This window comes from Bactrocera latifrons, unplaced genomic scaffold, assembly GCF_001853355.1.
Source record: "Bactrocera latifrons isolate USDA-ARS-PBARC rearing strain unplaced genomic scaffold, ASM185335v1 scaffold_100, whole genome shotgun sequence".
NCBI classification, from domain to species: domain Eukaryota; kingdom Metazoa; phylum Arthropoda; class Insecta; order Diptera; family Tephritidae; genus Bactrocera; species Bactrocera latifrons.
In genome coordinates, this window is record NW_017534409.1 from 1080549 (window position 1) to 1092626 (window position 12078).

Below are 12078 nucleotides of genomic sequence, written 5' to 3' on the forward strand. Positions count from 1 at the left end.
GAGTACTAGCTGGGGTTAGCATTTTCATTAAGAACAGAATTGAAGCAAGGTACTGAAAGTACAATTAGATAAGGAGTAAGTGTTTAGCGGCATTAACATAACATTTTTGATGCTAAGTAAACAGAAGGAGTAAGAGGGCTGTAGATATTTTTAGGTAAAATGGTAACCTGTAATGGTACTATCAGAAATGAGAAATTTTGTGAATTTTTGTTGCTGATAAACTTTATAGTAGTTAGCAGAAGGAGTATTAAGAAGTTATTAAAGTACTGTTATGGAAATGCTGTAGACATTTTTAGGTAGTTTGGCGAAATGTATAACTGTAATGATAGAATTAAGGAAGCGCTCACTTTATGACATCAATTTAAGCTCTAAAAGTATGTTGTAGAGCTGTTAAGACTTAGCAGGACTTGGATTGGCTCATCATTCTCATATTTTACACAGTTTTTCTAAAGTTTTAAAAATCTTTATAGGGGCTTACACTCGAACGGTTTTCAAAATTGCAAAATGCGGAAATGAAAAATTAAAAGAAGAAGGAGAAATGTGGTAAAATTCACAGAATTTCTATAATTTTGTATCTTTCGGAGAATATGTAAGGAAGACAAAATAGTTTGAATGCACGGTTTCTGTATTTAATTACATACATAGGCTTGAATGGAAATTTTAATGACGTTTGTATTTCGCCTAGACCAATTATTGACGACACCTTCGGCTAAAAATGTGCTTAAAAATGTAATGAAAGTGTAGGGTCTGTTAAAAAAATAAAAAATATTTAAAAAAAAATATCATTAAATATAAATTTAGACCACCTAGAATATTTTTTGTCTCCTACACATGGAGCAATTTTAAAATGCGTTTTTGCTTTTAACATTTCGAGATGTTCTTCAAAAAATTCCTCAACTATTGCATGTGTTAGCATCATTTCTCGCACTCCAACATTTCATTACCCCGATAACTACATTGCCTACAGAATCGAGCTCTCCAGTAGTACAAGCGCCACTTCTTAACATATTTTCATCAATAAACGTGCTGTTTATTTAATACCGGCTCAAGCAGAACCACTGCTGTTAACCATACATAAGCGCCTAAAGTGCATTTCCCCATTTCACAACAGCAAATCTCTACAAACGCGCTCACTAACAATTTGCGGATAAGCTGGATTCTACAAGACCACCAAATGCACACGCTCCCTGCCGCGGAAGGTGCGCGCTCACTGCAAGCACCACTGCTGCCATACTGCACCAACCATTGACCAACCGGCAACGGGTCTCCAAGGCGCTCTTGTTCACACGCTGCTCTGCGTACATCTCCAATTCACTGCTGGTACAGCGCTGAGCATGGCGAGCGCGAGTGTTGAGGCGCCTCACAAAAGGCGGAGTTTACAGCGCGGCGCGTATAAATAGCCGTGCTCAGAGCGTGAATAACCATAACGAGTGTGTTGCTCAAAGCGTAAGGTAGCAGTTAAAAGTGCGCAAAGCAATTAACGGCAAAGTAAAAAAAGTTTAAAATCGCTAAGTTCAAAAAGAGACACCTAAAAAAAAAAATCTCAGTGCTACTTAGAAAACAATTGAAAAAATTTCGAGTGTGTGTTTGTGCCAACTGCGAATCGAACGCGCCACGTCTATACGGATTACGGGCGATCACAAGCAAACGTACGCGTTACACCAATTGATAAAAATAAAATTGAGAAACAAAAAGCTACAACAGTTTCACAAAGTGATTGTAAAATCTGTGAAAATATTCAAACAAATAAAAGAAAGTGTGTGGTCCCATAAAAAATCCACATAAAAAACGCTGTAAGCCCCTCAGAAAACAAATAACAAAAAAAAAATTTCTGTGAATCAGAAATTTCACCAAAAAAAACTTCTTTCGTCTAAACCTCGCACACGGCCGCCAACGACGACCGTCGCCCAACCAACCGCCAAAATTCTACTCAAAGAACGTAAAGCAGTCATTTCAAAAATGAAATCTCTCACCGCCGTCTGTCAAACAGGTGCCTCCATGCCACCCATGAATCCGAACGGACGCATCGCACGCCATGCGCCACAACGCGGCGACGGCGAAAATGCCGAAATGAAAATGTACCTCTCCAAACTGAAGGATCTCGTACCGTTTATGCCGAAAAATCGCAAACTCTCCAAGCTGGAGATCATCCAGCACGTCATCGACTACATTTGCGATCTGCAAACCGAGCTGGAGGCACATCCCGAGATTGCCAATTTCGATGCGGCCAGCGCGCTAAATATGTCCGACGATTCGGCAAACAACACGAGCATGAATAGTGAAGAGAATGAACAGCGTTTGGCTGAACGCCTATCAGGCGCCGACAGCAGTTATAGCAGCGCCTCACTGCAACAGCAACAACAAATCAGCGCACTAAATTCCGCCACATCTAGTCCTGCCTTGAGACAGCCGTTGGCTGATCGTCAAGCACCGAACACCATCCTGCCCGGCACAAATATGACAGCTGCTGCTGCCCACACCACAATGGCGTTGCATATGCAACAACAACTGCAGCTGCAACAGCAACAGTGGGAGGCACAGATGTTGCAACAGCAAGCACAGCAACAACAGCAGCAATCTCAGCAGCAGCAAACGCAACAGCAACAACAACAACACCAACAATTGCCCAGCGGCGAAACGGTGAGTTGTTGATTTGGCGTGTCGCAGCAGCAGAAGAATGCTAGTTCTAAGCGTAGTCTATAGGTTGTATAGCACACACACACACACATACACCGGCATGTGTGTGTGTTACCCATTTTCGTTAGTTTGGCGGAAATATTGTTTTAAAAAATATGTGAAAATCTGTAATTTATTTAGTTAAGCAGCTGTATCCTATAATTTAAGCAGAAACCTTAATGTAAAGCATGTAAAAATGAATATAAACACATGCACATATACTGATACATGTATATGAATATGTGTGGAAAAAATGAAAAAACTAATAATCGTATGAATTGTATAAAATTTTTGTTGTTAAAGACTGTTATAGACATTTAAGTTGGTCGAATAAAATGAAGAAAAAATTGACTATTAATTTGAAAAAACAAAAATCACATTTTTTTCTTTTCACCAAAAAATTTGGACTGGCATCAGGGCAATTAGTTTTTAGTGCAAGTAAACTGGAGTGTATTTTTAAGGCGAGTATGAAGTCAAACTGTACTTGGAGTTCAGAAAATTTCGCAGGAAAGTGCTTAAAGGCGAACCAGGCCTATGGAAATGCGATAAAAATTCATGTTTTGAAAAAACATTTGTGTTAGCTGCAATGGAATAATGAGAGCCGTTTTAAATTTCAATATAAAATTTTTACTTTTCAATACAATATTTTTAGTTTTCACAATAATATATTTTACTTTTCAAAGTAGTAGACAGCAAAATTTGCATGCACTTTGCTATACAACTCGCCCGAAAGCCTGCAAAACTCTCGAAAAATAGAAATAAATATATTTTGTTTATTTGCCCGACAAAATTGTGGTCAGAAAACTCTAAGCGGCGTGTAATTCATTTATATTTCAAAAAAAAATCTTAGAAATTAAAAAAAAATATTTTTTTTTAAAAACTAAATATATATTTTTTTTTTCAAAAGTCTCGAAAACTTGAAATTATTTAAAATATAATAATTACAGAAATTTTGTTTGAAAAATTAAAAAATTTTATAGTTTGTTGTCACTATATTTTTTTCATAATATTTAGATCATATGCAAAATAATAATTTTCAAGTGCTTAAATTTTCATTTTAAAATTGAATGCCGACGAAATTTATAATTTGGCGGCAAAAAAATACATAATCTTTCAGAGCATTATTTTTCTCGGATAAAAACTATTTGGCTGCTTTTAAATAATTTTTTAAATTAATTTTTTGAGCAACTATTCATAATTGTATGTACTAAAAAAATATAATTAAACAGCGTTGGAACAAGAAAAATGTAGTAAACAACTTAAAAAAAATGTGCAAAAAAAATTTGAGTGCAGTACAAATTATTTACGGACTTTATTTTTGCACTATATTTTATAATTATACCCCAGCAACATGTTGCTATAGAGTATAATAGTTTTGTATTTGAATTACAATTTTTTTTTTTTGCAATTTTCAATGCCTAAATCTTCATAGAAATTAATTAAAGCGCGGTGGATTAATTAAAAATAGTCAAAAAACTTTTCTCGGAAGCAAAAACGTTTCATTTCATTTCTATAATTGTTTAAATTTTATATAAAAGTTTATGGTTATTGGAGAAAATATTTTCTCTTAAGAAATTATTTTTGATTTTTAAGACCATCTCCGAAAAATAGACATATTTTTCTTCAAGCTGCACAATCCAAAAATAGATGAGTTTTTTTTTAAATTTTTCTGGAAATTTCACAATTTCAAAACTTGTTTTTTTTTTCAAATTTCACAGTTCAAAAATTAATATATTTTTTTTAAATTTTATTTTCAAATTTTTTAATCCAAAAAATAGAAAATTTTGTTCAATTTTATTTTTCAAATTTCCCTCCTCGACCGCATTTCGAGCAACAAATAAAATTCTCTATATTCATGCAACATGCAACTATTACTGTTTTCTACACTTTCACCAACATTAGCATAAATAGTAGTAGTTTTTATTATTATCATTATAAGTTTCATCTTTTTATTAATAACACATTATTATTACATGCACAATTCTTTTAACATACAAATCAGTCATAAAATGTTTCGCTAAGTTGTAAAATATAAAAAATAACTGTAGTTCTTCAAGCTTTAAAAATAGTTCCTTCAAAAAGGCTTAGTTATTTACTTTATCTCAGCAATATAAGTTAATGAAATTAATAAATGCAAACAGTAGCAAGAGAATATAATCATGAAAGCAAATAAAATAATTTGAAACAATTACTAAATCTTTAGTTTCATTTCAACAAAGGCGAAAACTTTGGAAAAAATAATTTTTTAAGAAATATAGGTAAGTTTTTTTTTTAATATTTTTAATTTATTAAAAGTGCAGCTAAACTATAAAAAATGCTTAACTTGTAAATTAAAAAAATTTAATAATTTTTTCGTGAAAATTTCATCAAGTGGAATTCCAGCTCAACTAGAATGTTGTTTTCGAAATTAAAAAGAAATCATATTCCCATTTAATTTTTTTTTCTTAAAAAATTATCTCCAGAACACTACATGTCTCCTTTTAGCATTTGGTTGGTGAAATACTATAATTGCTGTGGGACTCACATAGATAAACATTTCGTCACTTAAAATACAAAATAACGTAACGTCACTTTTCATAAGTTTGTAGGCGAAGGCATAAGGATATAATAGGAGACACTCATTTCGAAACAAAATTTGGGTTTTACTTATAAAATGGTTAAATATGGATTTTATCTCAGAGCGGGAGCTTAAAAATGATAACAACTGGAAACCTGCAAACATCAGGCAGGCAGGAGCAAATTATGCCGTTCAATAAAGTCTTTGTCCAACTCACACTTTATGCTTAGTCAAGAAGGTGGGCAAATAGCGAGTAAGGGTATAATCTCTTTGAGAAATTGAATAAATTATAACTCTCAGTATTCGCTAATCTAAAGTAGGGTGCTGAACACAGAGGGAATATTGAATTTCAAGAGATTATGATTGGATCTCTACTGTGGAATTATAGGCTTAAGTAGAATCTAATTCGGGGAATTATAGTATTGAGTAGAATCTAAGTAGTGTAGTTTATGAAGTTATTATTTTCACAGTATTTTAAATAGACATCAACTCTATTAGTACAGCATTCGCTGTAAAATAAAGCTTCAACTCATATAAGCCCAATTAGAAAATCTTCGATTTGATATACGATTTTAAAGAAAAACGATGAAGCAGTATAAAGTTCAAAGTGTGTTGAGTCCGCTGGAAAGAGTCTTTTGGATGAAGGTTAGTATATAGGGTAAGTAATAAACATAATAAACAAACTGCAGTTTACTGTATTAACATAACACCAATTATTAACCAACAAGGCCAAAAAACATCAGAAATTATATTTTCTAAAAGAGCACAAAAGTTATAATATAGTTTCCAACTAAAGAAATTTAAATATAGAATAGTGTAGTAAGCATAGAAGAAACGCAATATAATCACAGTAAAGCCGAACTTTTTTGGTTCACTTCATACAGATCATCAAAAGCACCGAAATCTAACTTTAAAATACTCTTACTAAAAAGAGCTATATGTTTATAAATTTATTGTAGATATGTACGTCTATGCTGGCAGTTTCAGATTCTGACATACTAGATGATGACATGATGATGGGATGCCCTAGAAAGAGATTCTACGAACAGTTCACGGGCCTTAGGATATAGTAGCACAGTAAATAAAACGAGGAGCTACATTGGTGAAGAATTTTGTTTCGAACGCAAGGATGGAAAAAGAATTATTCAGCGCTGAAAGTCTTTAACGCAATAACAACTGGTGGCGACAAAGAATTTGGCGATCACCTCTTTTTGAAATATTCACAGCAAGAAGAGTTTTACCACACATTAGTAAGTAGATGAAGCCTCGATTGGAGTAGAGTAGAGTGAGAATATGAAGATTTCAATAAATTTAACAAGGGACAAGAAATTTGAATTTAAGATTTAGTAAGCAGAAATCTAGCAGCTAATAGAGTGGCATCAAAATAAGAAGCTCCTCTTTATTTGCTCATCAATATTGCTCTTTCCGAAAGCAGCAGAAAGTCAATGACGAACTCACGTCTTACAGCAATTTATTATTCAATCGTAGTTAAAAATGTATTACGTCTATGGAAATTACCGAACCGAACAGGTAGAAATGGCTACGCGACGTTCTTGGAAGACAAAAACACAAAAAAAAAAAAAAATACAAAACAATAAAAAATTAGATAATTAAATCGTGACACGTCAAGATCATTTCAAACAAGTTTCCAGCAGAAGACATATATTATACATATACATAAATACATAGATATACAAATATACCTTAGTAACTACGGTTTTTTTTCGATTTAATTGTACTGCGACCGAAGCGTTCGCAGCGCCGAAGATTTATTCGACACACGTGTGAGCTTAAGCGTTGGCTCAAATTAATCACAACGCGCTTTCTCATACAAAGAATAAGTAGATGGAGCAATGATAATTAAATGTGTAAAAAAAACCGATTACTTCGATTCGTTTTCAGGTATTTAAGGCAGCTTAGACCACAGTTGGCACTCAAACTAGTTTGCAAAGTTATGATCAAACAACAACAATAGCAATAACAACTAGCGCATAAAGCAGATAACGGATAAGCGCCATCAGGTGTATAATTTGTTGTTAATGTTATTGTTGTTCTTGTTGTTGTTGTCGTTTTATTGAAATTGATGAGCTGACAGCGCGAGTGTAACGAATAGAAGAAAAAATGTGCGCGAACAAGTCTGCGGAGCAATAAAAATTCGTATAATGTGGCAGTGATGCACCAACAAGCACACACACACATATACGCACACATGCAAGCATACCAACATACTACAAATGTAAATACGAATAAAAGCGAACACGTTCGGTCACATGGACACAAGGGCGCCCATTAATCCGCATAAATACTCAGGTGTATTATTTTTATTAGCAACAAAACTCATGAAAACAACAACAACAGCAGAAATGCTAATATTAATAAGTGGCTTGACCAGTGGGAATTGTTTTAGTAGAAGCGATTTTTCTGTTTTCGGCTAAAAAAAAGTGTCGATTAATTAAAATTTTTTCTTGGTGAATCGGGGAAAACCCGCTCCTTGGAATTCGAACTGGAGTAGTCCGACATACAGTCACGCGGGACAATAGATGCCAAGTGTGCGCGTATGTGGCGTATCCGATTAACATTTTTGTATGCAAATATATAATATATATAGATTTTTTAATGATGCGTGTATGTATATGTATATACGTGTGTGCGTGTGTCGCTGCGCCTAAACAAAAAAATGTATCTGACAAAAAAAAATGAGTATTGCAAATGAGCTTCGCATTGACGCAGATGACAAATTATAATAAAATACACATTATAGACAGACGCACACACATTCATATAAACCGCTGCTCATAAAGCGAATTTGTTAAAAAAAAAATAAATAAATCAGAAAGAAAAAGAAATTGGAAAGCACCTTCAGGTACATAAAGCTTGTTAGTTAAATGGGGTCTAGGGCGAGATTTCACCCAATTTTATTCCCCACCATCTAGGAACTCGTATTTTTTTTTTGTTTTTTTGAAAAGGATCGCGCATATCAAGTTTCATCAATATATCTTAATTTTAACCCGCATTTTAGCTCGTCTCGCCAATCTCGTCAATATGTAGATCCTATATCAACCTCGCTTGGTACGTACAACCGTTATGTGAACAAAACTATTGTACCCTGTTAACATGTTGCAAGAGTATAATTAAGTTATGGTACCTGGACTGAAAGTATGTGGGAGAAAAAAATTACCAAACAGAACTCCTAGGTATGAATCAAAAAGGTCGTTGGATATCTATAAAACGGCTTGTGACTTTCACAATTTTTTTGAGGCCGCTACTAACAATTCCAGAACATTCGTCGCGTACAAAAAAAGTATGAAAACCGAGATGCGTTAGCCCTAGTCTGGCCAAAGCTGCACAGTGAAGGGTCAGACAGATTTTTCTAGACCCTTGCACCTCATCTTCCTCATTGCAACTTTGACAAGTTGCGTCCTACAAAATCTTTAGCCTCACCGCGTGAATGCAAATGGGGTAGTGTCCAGTTAGGAGGTTTATTATTACGGTGATGTTAATCCAGCCCGATTGCAAGAAAACAAGAGATCCTTTGCCCGTTGCCATCCCGATGTGATTTTTTTAAATATCTCCTTTCTTGCAAACTCCTCGAAGAAGACTCTCCCTGCCAATTCCCACTTGAAATTCGATACTTCCCTTAAAAAGCTCTTCTTCAGCACCTACGCCTCACCCATAAGTATATGGGAGTAGGCTCCGCGGCCTAGTAGTCTTAGTTGTCAGGGATACTGTCGAAGTAACTGTACAAAGGGCTAGTCTACGCAGGGCATTGCAAGCTCAGGAAGCACCTGTCCAACATGGGCATGGTCTCCTGTGCTAACTGCCGGTTCTGCGACCTGGAACAAGAAACACCAGCACACCTAATCCTGTTAAGGCGTTGGATTCCTTTTACATCAGCAGGGATCACATCACGTCAGTAGCGCCCGGCAAACCCCTGGAACTATTCAGACTGCTGGAGCGCTTGGAGGTCATGTGATATAGGAGAGGGCACAATAGACCCTAGGTCGCGGTGCATTTCCTCAGAAATTAATCTAATCTAATCTAAGATGGTATTTCGGAATGTCTCCCTCTGGAAACCGTAATGTGTCCAGTTTACCGGAGTCTGTTTGCAACCTTCGCGGCAAAGCGTCTTCGGCTGTGTCCACGGATGCTATATGTAGAATGATATTAAGTGCTGTTGCATGTAGTGTATCACTGATGGCAATAAGAGCCGCTCGTTGTACACGTTCTAGCTCTTCAGCGAACGTGGCTTTAATGAGCGCCCTCCACCAAGAGATCTCAGCTCCTAAGAGATCTCACCGCTTCCCAATTGCTCCAGCTTTACAACAATATAAGGCAATTAATGCTTTCTTTAAACTCTCCTCAACATTAGGCTTTCATGATAGCTTTCAATCGAACCCGATCCTCTTCGGTTCACGTTGTTGTAAATTACCCACTTCTCATCATGCTTCAGAAATGGATTGTTTTTGTTGCGTCTCAGCAGCGATTTGCAAATGGAATTCAGGCCATGAGGTTGTTTCCGTTAACTTCTTCCAAATGGTGCTAGATTTAAGTTCTGGAAGGTAGAAATAGTGCTTGTATAATAGTCTAAAATTTCCGTTATTTTAACGGTATTTTCGACAATTGACTTTGCAGCACATGGTGCATCTTTGAATGACGTGCATTTTCGCCTTTATCGAAGAGAAAATGAAATATGGTGTATTTTCTCTTTGCTGTTGAGCATTTTTGACACGTGTCTAATAAACTTGAGTCAGGCAATGAAATAACTGTTTAGGAAGGCTTTTGCTCTTATTAATTGGAAAAATAATCGGTACTTATATTTTTTGCTTTACTGGATCCAAATACAATTTATGGGGTCTCCGATGTTACCTTCTGGCTGTTCATATTCCCTGTTCAAGGTATGTATAAGTATGTATTGATGCCCTGCTATCAAAGCGAACTTTTTCTATGATAAATTTAGAAACCTCACAGCGTCGGTTTCTCAAAGTTTCAATAACTAAGAACAAAACAATTATTCAGCTTTTTTATGATTAAAAAAATTACAAAAAAAAAAAAAATATTCAGTTACTTTATTTCAAACATATGAACAATAATTAATTAAAAGTAAATGGAGAAAAATACAAAAGTTTGGCATTCAAAATGAAGCTTAAGTGCTGAAATCCGCCAAAAAACGTTAAATTAGCGCCACTTTGTCGAATGCCCAAGTGCAAAATGCCACCAAGTCAACAAACTAAACACACATACGTGCATACATACATATGTACATATACATATATACATATATTACATGTATACGAAAAAAATCTAGTACATGCAACAATAGTGACGCTAAGGTGTCAAGCAGTTTGAAGAGCGCTAAAAAAGCGCAACAAATCAACGAACGATGGACAATGAAGCAGCGAAAAAAAGCAAAGAAAAAGCGAAACAACACGCACAAGTATTTGTGTGTGTGTGTGTGTGTGTATGTAGTTGTGAAACATTTTTCAAAGCATTTACAATGACCTCATTTCTATGCAATACAAATGCAAAAACACATAAAAACAATAACAAATACATTTTCAGCAATTATTCAAAACAAAAAAGAAGCAACAACCACAGCAGCAGCAAAAGAGGCAACAAATGTTAAATCTAAGCGCACAACATTTGCACGCAATTTATTTGCAACAACAACAGCGCAAATGTACGCAATATGTTAATTCATGCCAACATATGTATTTATGTAAGTATGTACAGTTATGTATAGTATATGGCTAAGCGTGCAGGTGTACATACATACATACATACATACTATGTGTGAATCTATTAAGAAGGTAATTTTCATATCAACAGGTAATACGTATTTAGACACACTCTTACAGAGCCACTTACCCACCGGGGAAATCTATGTACTTGCGGCGCCGCTTACGAAAGGGCTTGTAATGTTACGATCGAGAAGAAAATTGCAATTTTTGAGAAAATGAATATCGTTAAGCTGCGAAGATCGTTAAAAACCAGCCTGATTCACTCTCTACGCGCAAAGCTAAGTTTTGTTGTTGTTATTCTTTTTTATCTTCGAATTTGCATATTTTCATTAGTTTATAGTTTGAGTAAAGTAATTAGCATTTTTTATACGCGAACTATTTTTTCCAGTTATACGAAAGTCCTCCCGAAGTGGAAGTATTTTCCCCACCAGGTATTAGGGTGTCCCTTATTCATAACCAAAGTTTCTAATTGTACGATATTCTGTACAGAGTACAGTAAGTTTGCTGCTGATAATTATTTCATTTATTTCCCGTGAAATTTTTCCAGTTATGGGAGATGTCCGGCTAATAGGACTGTCCGTAATGGGGAATTTCATTGTACATATGTACATGTATATACATAAGTGATGAGCATGAAGAGTAGAGTCGATTTAACTATACGTTAACTAGTCCTTTAGCTTTTGAGATATCGATCTGAAATTTTGCACAAGTCCTTTTCTTCACTAGAAGCTACTCATTTCGTGCGGTGAGAAAAACTAAATAAAACAGCAGAAATTGGTAATTCTGCGCCGTGTATAAAATAAATTATTTTATTTTTTTATAAACATTTGTCTTTTTTAACCAACTCATAATTAATCCGATTCGTAAAAATTAGCAAAAATCTAAATTTAAATATATTTTTGTGTCAAATTACTTAACATTGACCAATTTGATTTGAAATCTACTTAATTTTTTTAATGTAAAATAAAACCAATGATATTAATTATTTCTTATAAATTTCATTTGTATACATTTTGTATACAAAATTAATTGTAATTAACTTAAAGGAATCTAATTATTTTTTAACGAAAATTGTTAATTTATTTGAATTAATTAAAATAATTCACA

The 12078-nt window shown here is 34.6% G+C and overlaps 1 protein-coding gene across 1 annotated transcript; it reads left to right on the forward strand.

Annotated features, from left to right (window-relative positions):
- The first annotated feature begins 1410 nt into the window (after positions 1-1410).
- Positions 1411-3524, forward strand: LOC108967154 (protein extra-macrochaetae). The gene has a single exon (XM_018930417.1). The coding sequence runs from the start codon at positions 1960-1962 to the stop codon at positions 2650-2652; it is 693 nt and encodes a 230-aa protein (XP_018785962.1). The 5' UTR covers positions 1411-1959; the 3' UTR covers positions 2653-3524.
- The last annotated feature ends 8554 nt before the right edge of the window (positions 3525-12078 follow it).

Coding starts and splice junctions, on each gene's coding strand:
- LOC108967154 (XM_018930417.1), top strand. CDS start 1,960: ATGAAATCTCTCACCGCCGTCTGTCAAACAGGTGCCTCCATGCCACCC.